Source organism: Phacochoerus africanus, chromosome 8 (genome assembly GCF_016906955.1).
Source record: "Phacochoerus africanus isolate WHEZ1 chromosome 8, ROS_Pafr_v1, whole genome shotgun sequence".
Classification (NCBI taxonomy): domain Eukaryota; kingdom Metazoa; phylum Chordata; class Mammalia; order Artiodactyla; family Suidae; genus Phacochoerus; species Phacochoerus africanus.
The window spans coordinates 163,635,548-163,651,747 of NC_062551.1; the positions used below are offsets into that span (position 1 = coordinate 163,635,548).

General features: G+C 56.8%; 1 protein-coding gene across 1 annotated transcript; it reads right to left on the reverse strand.

Moving 5' to 3' along the window:
• Positions 1-410: 410 nt before the first annotated feature.
• On the reverse strand, positions 411-13,278 carry FOXE3 (forkhead box E3). Its single transcript, XM_047791514.1, has 3 exons — positions 13,269-13,278; positions 9,809-9,935; positions 411-2,089 (listed from the first exon to the last, which is right to left on the reverse strand). Exons 1-3 carry the CDS (start codon positions 13,276-13,278, stop codon positions 1,090-1,092), a joined length of 1,137 nt encoding a protein of 378 aa, XP_047647470.1. The 3' UTR covers positions 411-1,089.
• Positions 13,279-16,200: the final 2,922 nt, after the last annotated feature.

Genomic DNA, 16,200 nt, shown 5'->3' on the forward strand with positions numbered 1-16,200 from the left:
CTCTGAGGACTCACCAGCCTATAGGCTCCTTAGGGCAGGGGTCTTGCTCATTGGTTTAGTGAGGCATTCCCAGTGCTTGGCACATTTAGTAAGTTGGAGGAGTAGCCAATGCTCCCTCATCCCCGGGAGCTGGGAATAATCCCACACAGCAGACAAACCCACCGGCCGAATATACTCCCATGCATGCCCTATTTCATCTCTGGGATGCAGCAGGTGATGGCATTTTACCAGGCCTACTGTGTGCACGGCATGGCTTAATCACTTCCTAATCCTACTTCATGAACCCTTGCCTGATAACTCACAAGGGGCTCACCCCACGTGGCAACCCAACCTCCTGAACAAAGCTCTCCCACTGTCTCCGCAGACCCCTCGCCCAAGTCATTAGCCAGCACACCGAGCCCAGAGGAAGGTTTGTTTCTTCTTTCTTTTTAATGCAACTAGTTTTGATTTTTAAAATAACCCAAGAAGTCCTAAGTGGTCCAGATGGTGGGGCAGCCCACAAACTCCGCTTGCAGTCAGGAGCCCCTGGTGCTGCTTGTCTCAGCAGGGAGCAACTGTCCTCCGGTCTGGAAGAGCGCGGCCAGGTGGTCTGTGTGGAAGAGGCCGGCTCTCCCAGCAAGAAACTGAGAACGGACAGATAGGATGGGGGGGGGGGGGCAAACGTGGGAGGGAACGAAGGGGTGACAGCAAGGACTTCGCTACTGAGTTCCAAAAACAGCAAGGAAGGTTGAAGAAATAAGGGGCCTCTCGGGGGACGGGCTCCGCCTGGCTTCCGAAGGCGCGGGGTTCACCAGGAACCCGGGGTGGGAGCTCAGACGGTGATCGGGCTGCGGGACCTGGGACCCAAAACAGCGCTGGGGGTGGCGGTGCGGAGCGGGTGGGTGAGGGTCCCCGAGGAGGGCTCACAGTGTTGGAACGGGATGCGAGGGCCCCACCGGTCGGGGTGGCAGCGGGAGGCTCCCCTGCGATCGGGGCAGAGGCAACAGGTGTTTCCGGTCCGCGAGGCAGGCAGAACGCCGAGGTGCGCTCCGAGCCACGGCGGGCAGCGACGGGGGCTCCCAGCCAGAGCCCCGCCCGCGGGGAAGGGGCTCACAGGTAGCGCTCCAGCCCCGGCGGCGCGTAGCCGGGCGGCCGCAGGTAGGCGTCTCCGGGGCCCAGGGGGCCGAGCGCGGCCGCGGGCCCGGCCAAGGCCAGCAGCGGCTCGGCGGGCAGCGGCCCGGGGCCAGGGCCGGGGCGCGCCGGGGGCAGCCCCAGGCGGTCGGGCGGCGGCGGCGCGTAGAGCGGCGGGGAGGCGGCGGCCGCGCAGGGCGCGAAGGCGGCGTCGGGCGCGGCGCAGCAGGGCGGCTCGGGGGCGCCCAGCCCCGCCGCCAGCTCGGGCGGCAGGCTCACCAGGCTGTCGACGCTGAAGAGGCGCGCGGGCGGCGCGGGCCCGGGGGCGGCGGGGGGCGGCGGCGCGAGCAGTGCGGGGCCGGGGCCGGGCGCGTAGGGCGCGTAGGGGAAGGGCGGCGGGCCGGCGGCGGGCGCGGGCGGCGCGGCGGGCAGCGCGGGCAGCTCGGCGCGCTTGAAGCGCTTGCGGCGCCGCAGGAAGCTGCCGTTGTCGAACATGTCGGCGGCCGCCGGGTCGAGCGTCCAGTAGTTGCCCTTGCCCGGGTTGCCCGGCTCGCGGGGCACCTTGACGAAGCAGTCGTTGAGCGTGAGATTGTGGCGGATGCTGTTCTGCCACTTGCGCGGGCTGTCGCGGTAGAAGGCGAAGCGCTCGGTGATGAAGCGGTAGATGGCGGCCAGCGTGAGGCGGCGGCCGGGGGCGTGCGCCAGCGCCATGGCGATGAGCGCGATGTACGAGTAGGGCGGCTTCCCGCGCTGCAGCGGCCGCCGCCGCCGCCGGCCCGGGCCCGGCGCGGGCGCGGGCTCCCGCTCCCCGCGGCCCGCCTCCTCGGGCTCCGGCTCCGGCCCCGGCTCGGCCCCGGCGAGCGGCGACGGCGGCGGCCCCGACGGCACGACGGAGGGCGGGGCGGGGAAACCGGAGAAAGCGGCGGGCGGCTCCATGTCGCGGCGCCCGGTCACGGGGAGGAGGCGGGCTGCCCGCGCTCTGGGAGAGCGCCCGGGCCGGCGAGCCGCCTTATATGGACACAGCCCCCCTCCTCCTGTGCCCCCAGCCCGGGGGGCCGGGGCTGCGACCCTCTCCACCGGCCAGCGCCTGCCACCTAATTTGCCTCCCCAGTCTTCTGGCAGCGCTGACACTTGTCCCCCAGCCCCAGCCCCTGGATTTCACCCCTCCCTTGGTCTCATCCGTTCGGGTCGGTCTTTCCCAGACCCAGTCTCTCATCCTTTCCCCATCTCCAGGGGGTCAAGCCCTGGCCCTGGCTCTGGCCCCATCGCCCTGAACTCCATCAGCCCCCTTCCCTCTCGGCTCCTCCCTCAACATCCACCGCTTTGGGTCAAGGCCAATCACAAATCCACCCATTCAGCGCGCTCTCTGGGCCCCTTCCCCAGGATGCTTCTCCCAGCTGAGTCCTGTCTGCCCCCTCCTTCCAACTCCAGCTGAGGCAGAAATGAGAGCTGCCCAGGGCTGCCTTGCCAGCCCTCAGAATCCTCATGCTATGCTGTCCCAGGAGGTGTCAGGTGCACCCTGGGACATGAGGCCATGGAGAAGGGTAAGGTGGGAGAAGGAGGAGAGCAGGAGACTGGCTTTGGGATTGGGGGGTGATTCCTAGCTCCAGGGTCAGCACCGCCTCTCTCTGCTAGCACTCCCCAAAACTTTGTCTCACGCAGCCATCATTCTCTGGACAAAAAAACAAACAAACAAAAAAAAAAAAACAGCATCTTGAAAAGTGGTCCAGCTAGCAGATTTGGTAACCAGAAGACTGTATCAAGAGACCTTAGAAAATCAGTAACTTGGAATTGCCTTTCTGGCTGCCTATTCTCTATGCATCTTCTCTTCTAGAGAAGACGCTTTCTTTCTCACACAGGCATGTCATACACACTGGGAAGATGCACAGAACACAGCCTGCACAGCTCGAAGGTCCAAGCAGCAGTTGCTGGGCCAGAGAGGGAGCCCCAAGAGCTTCCACAGACTGGCAGTCTGAGAAGGCTGCCTACCGGCCCAGAATTGCCAACCTCACATCTCACTGCGGAAGGGGGGGTGTCTTAGTCTCTTTTAAGTCCTCACTCTAGGAAACACCACCAACCACACCACTTAGAAGAGATGCAACCCTGAGCCTATTTCAGGAAACCTTTCCAACGTGAAAGGAAAGCCAGACCAGCCTGAAGGGAACAAGAGGATGAAAGAGCCTCGTCTTACAGAGACTCTTTTGGGGGATAGGCAAGTTCAAGGGCTGGGTGTAGGTGAGGCAACCGAGGTGGCCCAGATTTAAAGGGACGCTCACTCTCAGGGTGGTGCAAGTGCAGAGTCCACACGTGAGAGCTGGTGCCTCCTTAAGTCGGGGGCCCTAGGTACCTCACCCCACTTCTGGCCCTGATGTGGAGTGCACCTGGGTACAGTTGGTCAAAGCCAGCTACAGCAGCCACAGGACCTAGGGCTTCAGATTCCACACTCGAAGCTCAAGGGCCCCGCTCTCCCAGCTCCAGTGTCAGCTGATAATATAACAGCAGCCATCAATGAGCACTGTGTGTGTGGTAAACACTTGTACACATTATCTCGCTTAAGTGTGAACACCTAGTGAGGTCGATACTATTTTTATCCCAGTTTTGCAGATGAGGAAACTAAGGCTTTGTGAGGTTAAGAGACTTACCTAACCACACAGCTAGGAAACGGCAGATGGGATTAAATGCAGAGTCCAGTGCACTGGCACCAAGGAGTTCCCGTCATGGCTCAGTGGTTAACGAATCCGACTAGGAACCATGAGGTTGCAGGTTCGATCCCTGCCCTTGCTCAGTGGGTTAAGGATCTGGCGTTGCCGTGAGCTCTGGTGTAGGTTGCAGACGCGGCTCAGATCCCGCGTTGCTGTGGCTCTGGCGTAGGCCGGCGGCTACAACTCCGATTGGACCCCCTAGCCTGGGAACCTCCATATGCTGTGGGAGTGGCCCAAGAAATGGCAAAAGAAGACAAAAATAAATAAATACATAAATAAAGCTGAGACTGGAGAAATACTTTCCTCTAGGGTCCCTCCTGCTCTCACAAGTTCAGCTGCGGAGTTGCTCCACAGCCGTGCTCCTACCCTCCAGGTCAACATATCCAAGTATCCAATGGACATGACCTTCAAGCTAGTGCACCCCAACCCCCCCCTCCCCTTCCTGCCTTCCAGATCTCAGCCAACGGACCCCTTGCCCGTCACCACCCAGCTCGGGACTGTGGCCATCCCCTTGGACTCCTCCCTCCACCACCACTGCCCAGACCCAAGCACTCTGCGAGTTCCTCCAGTTCCGCAAGGATCCAGGGCTGTCTTTCCTTCAGTTCTCCTGGCTTCAGTTTAGCCCACATCCTTCCTCCAGCACTTCTGTGCCAGGGCCTTTGCCAGTGCTCAGGGGAGACAGAGGTCAAGAGACGCACAGTCTAGTAGAGGGATGGACACACGGAGCACTGGCACTCAGAGAGGCGGGCAGAAGGGGCTGTAGAAGCAGAGAGGAACCCCTGGAGGTCTGGAAACACCCCCCCGCCCAACACACAACAGTGAAGAGTCAGCCTGGTTTATACAGGAGCAGACCTCGGCTCAGAACCTTCTCCCACTGCCTGGCCCAGGCCTTGGGCACCCAAGACAGTGCGGTCTCCAGGGGACAGCTCGCCAAAGAGGAAGGCCAGGCAAGCCACTGCAGGAGCCAAGCGACCTGGGTCAGTTGCTCATTAGAGCCTCCATTTCCTCTCTTGCCAAAGAGGGACAATAAGGAGCCCTCTTGGCATTGTCGTGAGATTCAAATGAGTTCATGGATGAAAGTGCCTGGCCCACACTGGCACCAGGTAATAGGAGATTTTTTTTTTTCCAACTGGCATTTCCGGTATTAAACCAGGAGGGAAGGAGAGAGGCAGAGCCAGAGAAATGAGTTCGGATCCTGCATATTTTCAACCAGGTGATCATAATCCTGCCGCTAGACTCGGGCATCGAACCAGAGCCACCATCGCCTTCCCTTAGGGCTGAAGCCTCCTCTCCAAAGACCCCTCCCACAGCCTCCTGGGGTCGTTATCTCCCATGGCCACTGCAATTTTCTTATACTTTCAATTTTCCAGTTCACATGTAGAGCCTGGGACACAGTATATGTTTGATGAATGGTAGTGAGTGTGGGGTTGGCTCTACCAGTCCTGGGGAGGGTGGGGGCAGGGAGCTAGGCTGAAGGAGTGAGAACCCAGACTTTACCAGTTCTCTGTGTCTGCCTGACCCCCTCCATTGGGCCTGCTTCCCGGAGCCAAGCAAGCCGGTGTCAGGGGGTGGCCCAAGGGCTAATCCTTGTTTTCAGCGTGGCTGGGCCCTCTTTTCACAGGCCCTGGGCCGGACGGGATGCGGCTGAGCATCCGGGCATAAGATGGCCAGTGAAGGCGGCCCCTTTCTCATGGGCCTGGATTCCAGGCGGCCCAGCGTCTGAGTGGAGCCCCTGGGGCGGGAGGAACACAGTGGCTGGGCTGGGCAGTCTTTGTCTGACCACGCTGGGTGGATATTCAGGCTGGCAGGAGGGATTAATGGCCAGGGATTGGCCCTGGGGCCGGCCTTCCCACTGCCCTTTGGAGGCCAAAGGCCCAGGTCAGGGCACACGGCGTTGATGGCTCCCTAGATAGGAGTGGAAATTCCCACCCTGTCCGAAGCTGTTAGCATCAGGCCCCCGGCTCCCTGCCCCCAGCCCCACCTCTACAAAGGCGCCATGAGCCAAGATGGGCTTCGAGGCAAGAAACAGAGGGTGGGGGCCAGAGCTTCCAAACCATTCCGCCTGGGAGAGGGTCATTGCAGGTCCTGTCCCAAGATTCGCAGCCACTCTAGGAGGGCCCATGACTGCCCCTCCTGAGCTCTGGAGAGACAAAACTGTGTTAAGCCAATAAGGGTCCAAGAGACCAGGCTAAGCTGGCACCATTAGGCCTCCTAGACTATTCCTCAAACACCCCTCGTTTGAGACTGCTCCAGAGTCATTTCCTCCTAAAGCCTTCCATCACAGCAGCCACAGAACCCATAGCCCAGAGGCTGCAGAAGGGGCTCAGGAACTCTCAGAGACTCTCCCACCCCACCCCTGCCACCCAAGGGCAGCTGCAGGGCCTCCGCCCTCTTACCTCCAAGACCAGAGCTTCCCGCCAGGCGGCTCCTTCCTCGGAAGCCTGGGGCAGGCAGTTGCAGGCCCGCTAGGGGGCGCCCATTCTGGTGTGGGCTTTTCTTTTTCCTTGTCCTTTTTCTTTCTTTTTTTTTTTTTTTTTGCCTTTTTTTTAAGGGCCACTCCTGCGGCATATGGAAGTTCCCAGGCTAAGGGTTGAATCGGAGCTGTCGCTGCCGGCCTACACCACAGCCCCGGCAATGCCAGATCCGAGCTGCGTCTGCAACCTACACCACAGCTCACGGCAACGCTGGATCCTTAAGCCACGGAGCGAGGCCAGGGGTCCAACCCACATCCTCATGGATCCTAGTGGGTATCATTAACCACTGAGCCACAAAGGGAAATCCTGGTGTGGCCTTTTCTAAGCAGGCCGCTCCCCAACTAAGGATGAAAGCAGCAGCCCCGGCCTCACCCACAGAGCCTGACCTCTGCGGTGCCCTCTGGGCTGAAGGGAAAGGAAGTGAGGCAGGCCTGACTCTGCAGAGAGCATTGGGGAAGAGTCTAGGACCAGGATGCCCCTCTGCATGACTCTTCACTCCTCGAGCACTTCCATTCAGCAGATCCTAAGGACCGGCCGGTGTCCAGGCTGCCCCGGCTGCTGGCTCCGTGATGACTCAGACTGTCCTCCGCCTTCACCGCGCCCAGGAAAGGGCAGCCACACTGACACTGCCCATCAGGGTGGCCAGTGGGTGATGCAGGCAGAAAAGGGACTGCAGGGGCACAGAAAAGGGAGCCCTGCCAGCTTGGCAAAGCCAGAAGGCTCCAGCGGCATGGCGGGCCCAGGCTGCATGGGGCTCATTCCCTGTGCCCGCATCTCATCTCATCACTGCACTTCCCTTACTGACTCTCCATGTGTCTGGCTCCTGCACTAGATTCTATGCACCGAGGGCAGTACCATGTCTCACTCGTATTTGCATCCCGGCACTTAATATAGTTCTTGGCACAAGTTGATGGAAGGATAAATATGAATCGGCTAACTGGAGGGACAGCAGGATACCAGGACAAGAAAACTGCAGGTGCAAAGGTGCAAAGGCAAGCAGGCACTGCCCCTTCTGGGAAGTGAGGCTTTCAGTCTTTTTCCACTAAAAATTACATGAGCTAATAAGATTCTTAGGACACCGCCTGGCACAGATCAATACTGCGTGTTAGCTCTTGTAGCTGTTGTTGTTTTTGTTGTTATGAGTAGTGTTCACCATGACTAGGGTGTAGGAACTGAGACAAAAGAAGGGAGGTGGAGTCAGACTGGAGATGACTTCACTTGCCAGGTTAAGGAGGTAAGCTCTTCCTAGGGACAAGAGGAAGCCTTTGAAAAGTTGTGAGCAGGGGAGGGCCTCGGTCATATCTCTCGTTTAGATCAGTGTGACAGCGGACAGGCTGGAGGGGGAAGAGGCTGAGGCTAAGAGAGCAGGTGGGAGGCTGAGCCTGCGAAGCCATGGGAACCGGGGCTCCTGCTCTGGGGGAGCCATCGGGCCATCGCTCCCCTGCACTCCAGACCAGGGCCTCCAGGGGGCCTCCGGGATCCACCTCCAGGAGGGCCTTGACTTTGTCCCACGTCTCACACTGCCCCCCCCCCGCCCCCCGGTCCTTTCTCTCCCTCTCTGAGCACCGCCACACACCAAGAGCTGGTCGTTCTCAGAAATGTGTCTCCCATCCGTTCTCTTCTCTTGCTCCTCTGTCTGGGTCCTAGATCAGGCCAGGGTCAGTTCTCGCCCGGCGGTGCTCCTGGCTGGGCTGCCCACCTCCCCCTGCGCTTCCCTCTCTCCTCAGCAGCTGGAGCCATGTCTCCTCTGTTACAAGCACCTTCAGTGGCTCCCCTTCAGCCCAAGAGTCAGCCCAGACCCTGAGCACGGCTGGCAGGGGCTGGCAGGGGCCGCAGGACGGCCCCCCCTCCCCCCCCCCGTTCCCTCCCGCACCCGGTTTTCCCCTCAGGACACAGCTCTCTTCAGACCTACTTTCCAGGTCCTTCCTGGCTCTGAACCTTTGCTAACTGAAGTAAGCAAACCTGCTTTGCCAGCTTTGGATCCAAAGGCAGTCCCATGCATTTTTCCAGTCCCTTGATCTGGTCTCCTAAGACCTTAATTAAGAGGAAGGCCCATCTTTCCCTCTGAAAGAGCCCACCTCGCCTGCCTGTGGCCTCCTCCTCGTCCTTTGAGAAGCCCTCACAGAAGAGGGCTGTTTTCTCCTCTGGAAAACATCCCGCAGTCTCTCCTTCCCCAGGCAAAAGGCTGGCCAGTTCCTCTGGCCCGACGGAGCCTTCTGCGCATACTCTGCATCTGCCTCCCTCTGTGCGCGGTTCATCCTGGGCCTCTGTGTTGAGCGGCTGACGGACTGCCTCCCAGAATGAATGAAGGAAGGAATGGGCGACTGAACGATCAAATGGCCACAAGTGTCTGGAAAGGCAAAAGATCCCTGTGCCTGATTTCCAGCTAGGAATCTGCCTCCTGCCCTGGCTGCCTCTCGGCTCAGCTCCGTGGCCCTGGGCCGAGACCCCCCACGCAGTCCTTGCCTCGGCAGGGTCCAGACTCGGTCGGTTCAGGCTCAGACTCAGACAACGCTGGCTCGGCCCTGAGGGTGTAATTCCAGCCGCTCCTAAACCACACACCCGGCATCTGAAGTATGTTCCGTGTCATTGCGGGCTGTCAGCACTCTGCCATCCCCCTCACCCCGCACCCGAGGCAACCTTAGGGCTCTCATCTCCCGGGCAGCTAAGGGGGCGCAGTGCTATCAGCCAGGCCAGCAGAGCCAGGGGAGCCGGGGCTGGAGAAGAGAGAGTTAGAATCCACTGCTCATGCACTGTGGGATCCTGAGCAAATTGCACCACTCCTGTGGCCCGTGTTAGAGTCATAAACCCCCAGGGCCTGGGGAAACTCTGAGATGATCTGGGCCAGTGGTTCCCAATGTGCGGGCCCTTCAGCTAAAGCAAGGCATCTGGAAGCCACGTGGCAGCCCGAGCTGTCTGCAAAGACGACACACAATGTGTCTCCCACTCACAAGTATGAACATTTGCAAATGGATGTTGAAGCTGCTGTGACTGAGAAATACCCCCAGTGAAAAGCTTTGTAGTCATTTTTCTTTTTAATCCATAGATGAAAGGATCCTAAAAGCACAACTACGCTCATATGGAGTAGCTGAGATGTATTTTTTTAATTCCTCCCCCCCCCCTTTTTTTTTTAGCATTTCTTGGGTCGCTCCCGCGGCATATGGGGGTTCCCAGGCTAGGGGTCTAATCGGAGCTGTAGCCACCAGCCTATGCCAGAGGCACAACAACGCAGGATCCGAGCCACATCTGCAACCTACACCACAGCTCACAGCAACGCTGGTTCGTTAACCCACTGAGCAAGGGCAAGGACCGAACCCTCAACCTCATGGTTCCTAGTCGGATTCGTTAACCTCTGCGCCATGACGGGAACTCCCACCCCCCCTTTTTTTTAATGGCTGCACCGCCAGCCTATGGAAGTTCCCGGGCAGGGATGGAACCTGAGCTGCTGCTGTGACCAAGACCACGGCTGCGGCAAGGCCGGATCCTTAACCCACTGCGCCAGGGTGGGGCTCCAACCCTCACCTCCGCCGCCGCCGCCGCCGCCGCCGCCGCCGCTGTCTGTCCTTTTCAGACGTGGGAGAGGATGTTCTTTCTCGCTCTTCAGCAATGTTCCCCTCCCGCAGAACCTCCGTCGCCTGGGATGGCCTCACTGGCGGCAGAGCGGGGAGGGGTCGAGAACAGGGAGAGGAAGGGACCGGCGAGAAGAAAGACCAGAAAGACTCGGACCCGCTGGTGAGCTTAGTGCAGCTCCTCCCAGCGCTGCTGCTCTCGGTGACGTGTTGGTGGTTTGAAATCGGCCACAGTGGGGGATCTTACACCAGAAACTGGCAAATGCTGCAAATCAGAGCCTACGCCCCTCAACACCCCCACCCCCAGATCCAGCTGTTAAACACGCACCAGCCCACCATTTGGCAAGATGCCAGTAATTAAAATAATAAAGCTCAGATAAGACTGAGACGCTGGCTCCTTTGCGGCTTTTGGGGGTGGGGGGCTCCCCTACAGGACGGGGCCTGCAACAGGTGTGTGGGGGGGACCATAGGCATTGACCCGTTCCCTCTGTGGGAGCCCTTGGCTCACACTCCTGGAAGCCTTTGTCTGTGTCCAGCACTAGGCCAGAGCCTTACAGGACATCCCCACCCAACACAGCAGCTCTGGGAGCCAGGCTTGACCCCCTCCCTACCTTTTTATCCCGAGTTCTTTTTTTTTTTTTTTTGGTCTTTTTACCTTTCCTAGGGCTGCTCCCGGGGTATATGGAGGTTCCCAGGCTAGGGGTCCAATCGGAGCTGTAGCTGCTGGCCTACACCACAGCCACAGCAACACCAGATCCGGGCCGCGTCTGCGACCTACACCGCAGCTCATGGCAATGCTGGATCCTTAACCCACTGAGCAAGGCCAGGGATCGAACCTGCAACCTCATGGTTCTTAGATTCGTTAACCACTGAGCCACAACAGGAACACCTATCCTGAGCTCTAATCCTCAGTTCATACTATGATTCAGTAATTCCCCTGCTAGGAATTCCTCTCAAAGTCTGTGCTCAGCGATGCCTGTTCACTACTGTTGTGTTTATAATGGATGCAAAATTTAACCTAATGTCCTGCAGTAGTTGGGTCTGTTTTCTGAAATATTAAGCAAGGGAGCACCCACTGTAGCTCAGGGGAAACAAATTCCACTAGTATTCATGAGGATGCAGGTTCGATCCCTGGCCTCGCTCAGTGGATTAGGATCCAGCGTTGCCCTGAGCTGTGGTGTAGGTCACAGATGCAGCTTGGATCCCGCATTGCTGTGGCTGTGGCATATAGGCCAGTGGCTACAGCTCCAATTCGACCCGAGCCTGGGAACTTCCATATGCCGCAGGTGCACCCCTAAAAAGCAAAAAAAAAAAAAAAAAAAAAAAAGAAAACAAAAGAAAAGAAAAAAGAAAAAGAAAAAAAAAAGAAATTTTAGGCAAACATTGAAAGAAGAAAAATTTTGAGGACTTTTTAATGACACGAGAAAGTGTCCATGATATAATATTAATATGAAGAGTAACCTGCAAAATTTACACAGTGTGGCACCAGTGTTTAAGTATGTATACACACAGAGAAAAGAAGGGGGAGAAAGGACACGGTATCAATAGTTTTCTCTCTAGGTGATAGGTTGGGGGTGTTTTGGGTTTTTTTTTTTTCTATTTTTTAAGGAATTAAAACTATAAACATTATTCGGTAAGTTGTGCTCTTGAGACATATGCACTTTGCTGTGTTTGCGTGCGCTAATACTCAATAAAAAGTTTGTTTTCACTTATACATATACGATACAGCAGAAACCCATAGCAGTTGCCACAGTGGAAGACGACAGTTTGGTTATAAAATAGGAGTGACAGGGAGAATTTTACCCCTGTCCGCCTTTGCGTCTTTTGAAATTGAAATCATGTGAGTGAAACACCTACTCAAAGATGGGTTGATTACATTTTTAAATTTAATAATAATTAAATAATAAGCATGCATGAGCACTTTAACCAGAGGGAAAACGTTAATTTCCGAAACCCTCTGCAGTTTACAGATGAGGGGATGGAGGTTCACAGCGATGGGGGAGCTGCCCAGGCTCCCAGCCAGGAGCGAGTTCCAAGCCCTAGCTCTCCTTTAGCGGAGCCATCAGCCATCGCTGAGTGTGTTTGGTGCTTTGAGTTTGCAAATTACGGCTTCCCTACAGACTCATTACTCACGACAGATGCAGAAGCTGAAAACACTCAAGTTTAAAGCGTACCTCCCTCACCCCCACGTCACCTAGAGCGCTGGCTCCCAGCTTCCCGCCTAGTACCTTTCTCCCCAACCCCACCAGGCACGCAGCCATGGTCTCCACAGCTGAAATCCTGACCGCCCCATGAGGCCCAGAGAGGGCAATCACTTACCCCAAAGCCCCCCAGCCCACCGTATGTGTTTCTAAGGGGTAGAACACAGGGAAGAGTCTGGAACCTTGGCAGGAAGAAGGAAGGACTCTCCCGGAGGCGAGAAGCAGCATCTGGAACAGTTTCTGCTGGGGAGCAGGCGTGCCGTCATTAGTAGGGCTTTGGCTTGTTTGGGGGCAATAACTGCATATTTTCTCCAGGATGCATTGTGAGCCGCTTTTGCTCAGAATGTAATAAGCATGTTTGCTATGAGGTGGGGATGTTTACACTCCTCCCAAGCCAGCCTGGGCTGCTCTTCTGTCATCTGCTTGGCTTTAGGCTGCGGGCCTTCCTATTTTAAGATGGGTCCAGCAGCCTTAGGACCAGCAGCCTTAGACCGGCGTGGCTTTCCTAACGAGACCAAGGACCAGTGGACAGTCTACTGAGGGAAGAGTCATTCACTCCAGTGCTTTACTGTGGTCCAAAGTCCCTTCTTTTCATCCCTGGTCAAAGACTCCACCCTGGGGATTGTCCAAGCTTAAAAAAATTGAGTTTTTTTTTTTTCTTTTTTCCCCGGAAGTTACATGAATGAAAAATACAAATAAGGTCGTCCTCGGTGTCCCTCCCCTCTGGCCATAGGCAGCCACGTTCTCTCATTCTGCTTTGGGCCCTTGCAAAGCCAGGTCCTTCTGCCTGGAATGCCCTTCCTCTTCACTCCATGCCCATCCTCATCTGAAAAACTGAGCTTGTGCCACCTCCTCCAGGAAGCCTTCCAAAGGGGGATGCATTTCTGTCTCTGACTTTCCCACTGTTTCTCTGCTTCCCTCTGTCACAGCTGTTACCACACTTGGTACTGCATGCTTGCTTAACTCCCTCCCCTGCCTAATTCTGTGGGTCTGGAGAACTGGGGATGGGAATTATTCCTTTAGCAAGAGTCTCCGTGTCCAACCTCAGGCCAGGGACAGCATAGATGCACAGGGGATGCTGACCGACACGTGGATGGAAAGAATACATTAATGAATAGAGTAGCAGAGCATCGGAGACAAAGGGGACAGGAGGCAGTCCCGCATTATACAGCCAAGGATAAGGAGGCTTAGAGAGGGAAGGGAGAAACTTACCTGGAGCCATTGGTCGCAAGCGATAGAGTAACAACTCAAAGTGACCTAAGAAAAAGGAGCTGGGGGATATGAGCTCATAAATCACAGCAAGGACGAAACTAGATTTAGGGGTGCCTGGAACCCAGCACTCAAACATTCTCTTCTACATCACGTTCTCATGTTCTTCACAAGGTGGGAGGCCGGCCATTGCCAAGGTTCCTGCCCCCGACCAGACAGTTGTGCCATGGAGCTGCCGTTGGAGAAAGCCACCCAGAGGCACGTTGAATTCGGGACCCATGCTCACTTCCTGCAAATCACTGTCAGCAGAAGGCTGCTCCCAACTAAAGAGGCGCTGTTCTCCCAAACACGTGGGGGCGTCACAGCCATGACCCTTGGGGGAAATCGCGGGGAGCCGGGTAGCCACCCCGACTTAAATCTACTAGAGTCACTAGCATGTCTTGAGCATCTCTGTACCTGACACTTTCAGGTCTCTTTCACCATGACTCTGGGAGATGACGTCATGACTCCTATTTCACAGGTGAGAAACCCGAGGTTCAAGGAGGGTATTGGGCCCAAAGTCCAGGAGAGTTAAGGAGCCCAACAGAACACTTAATGCCACACTCCCCTGTGTACAGATGAAGCTGTACACAGCTAGTGCTGTCAGGCCTGGCCTGAAGTCACAGGGTAGGTCAGTAGAAGAGTCTGGAACTGGGATTCACCAGCACTTAGTCACATCGCATTATTAGATACGTACTAGGCACCGCTGGGGTATCTGCTCTGCTCACAACAATTCCCTCCTCTTGAAACAGCCCACCCACCAACCCCCAGGCCTGTGGGAAATGACTCCCAGAGGGGGGCCTGGCAGCCATGGTCAAGCTACGGGACCCCATTCCACTCCCAAAGCTGACTGGGCCAGAGTGGGACACCAGCCCTTCTTGCTTGGTTCAGCCACCCACTCTTGGGAATGTGGGGATTCTTCTCACCTGGTGGGACCTGTCAGGTGCTATGAGCAGCCGCGTTTTCCTCTGTCTGCTCAGGGGGGCAGAGAAGGCCGGTCTGGGGAGAGAGAAGAGCAAAGAAGCGGAGAGAGAGCTGGTGAGACAGCCCAGCCTTGCCGTCCTGAGCTGGGTCAAGCCCTTTCCTGCCTTAGGTCGCTGGAGACTCCAAGTCCCTGGTAATTGATCCCCCTTTCCTTGTCTGAACAGACGCTGGTGGATGTCTTGTGAAAGTAGCCTCCTTCTAGAGCACGTGGAAAAGCACCCTTACTGAGAAGGGGTCATGGAGTGGAGCTGCATTTCAGGTGGTCTGCCGAGGAGCCAGTGTGGGCTAGAGGGGTCGGGAGGCTCCCTTGGAGCAAGCAGGACTCCTCCGTCCATGAAGGACGAGATGCATGTGAGCAGGGAGAGAGGAGCTGGGAGCATTTCTCAGGGGGCACCTGAGATGATGCCAGCGAAGCCCCTTTGAAGGAATTGGATGTAGGGCCAAGCAGGGCAGTGAAATAGCAAACAAGAAAGACGGTGGTCTTCTGGCCCCTCCAGGAGCCCCCCTCCACTGTCAGGTGGGTGAGAGAGGGGTTGGGAGGCATTAAGCCCTGGTGGGGGGGAGGTGCTGGGGCAGATGGCAAATGAATCTCTGTGGTAAAGACGCTTCATCCCCCTTGTGCTCCGGCCTGACCTCAGGCATTTTGCTATTTCCTGGCGGCCCCTCACTTTCCAGACTCGGCGTGGTTCGACCAGCCTAAGAGCCCTTCCATCCAATCTTAGCCCAGCTCAAAGGCCACCTTATCCTGGAGTTCCTGTCGTGGCTCAATGGTTAACGAACCCGACTAGCATCCACGAGCATGCGGGTTTGATCCCTGGCCTCGCTTGGAGGGTTAAGGGTCTGGCGTTGCTGTGAGCTGTGGTGTAGGTCGCAGAGGCAGCTTGGATCCTGAGTTGCTGTGGCTGGGGCGTAGGCTGGCAGCTAATGGCTCTGATTGGACCCCTAGCCTGGGAACCTCCACATGCTTTGGGTGCCGCCTTAAAAAAAAAAAAAAAAACACCTTATCCCAGAGCCTTTCCTGTCACCCCCAACCTCCAAAGTGAAAGCCAGGCTTTCTTTCTGCGGGTTTCCACGCAGATGCTCTGCCATGTAGTTTATAATTAATTGTGCAAGTGTCTGTTGCCCCCACTAGAATGTGAGCCCTGAGTCTGGACTCAGATCTGATTCATGGCTCCTCCATTGCCCATCACTGGAGCCAGCCCACAGTCTGGGAAAGTCCGCTACACACCTGAGTGTATCCACGGTCCACACTGACCATGGGAAGAAGCGGTGTGTTTGCTCCCTCATGATCAACCTCCCTCTTCCACTTCCACTCGGGGGAGAGAGCAAGATTTGAGGGAGCAGGGATTTGGTCCTCCTATGGGGGCTGCGGCACTGGGAACTGTGTATGGATATGCATGTGTGTGTGCACGTGTGTGTGTGTGTGTGCACATGTTTGTGTGTGCACATGTGGGTGTGCATGTGCACCGGCACGTGCTGGGAGCGGTCTCTAGGTTGCAGGCGGAGGAGGGATCCCCCAGAGCCAGGCAGTTGGCAGCACTAGCTGTGTCACTAGCTTCGTCAAGCAACTTGGTCCCAAGCTTCATTCTAGTCACATGGTCCTATGATGCCTGGGGGCTGATGGGACATGGAATCAATAGCCAAAGAACCAGCCCTGGAGCCCAAGGGGGGCTGGGGCTCTGCAGAAGCCAGCCTAACCCTCTGTCACACGATGCCCCCAAAGATCCTGGTCACCTCTGTTAACCTGCTCTCGACGCTCAGGTGGATTCAGTGCTTTCCTTCCTCTTGCTGCTCCCAAGGCTCCTCAGGGGTCAGGAGAGAGAGTGGAGCAGCTGCTGGAGGAGAAATTAGATATTGAACGTTGGACAGGAGTTCCCTGGTGGCCCCGCGGGTTAAGGATCTGGCACTGTCA

Coding starts and splice junctions, on each gene's coding strand:
- FOXE3 (XM_047791514.1), bottom strand. Junction 2,090..9,808: donor CGGCGGCGGCGGCGGCGGAG/GTGAGGGTTGGA, acceptor GCGCTCTCCCAG/AGCGCGGGCAGCCCGCCTCC.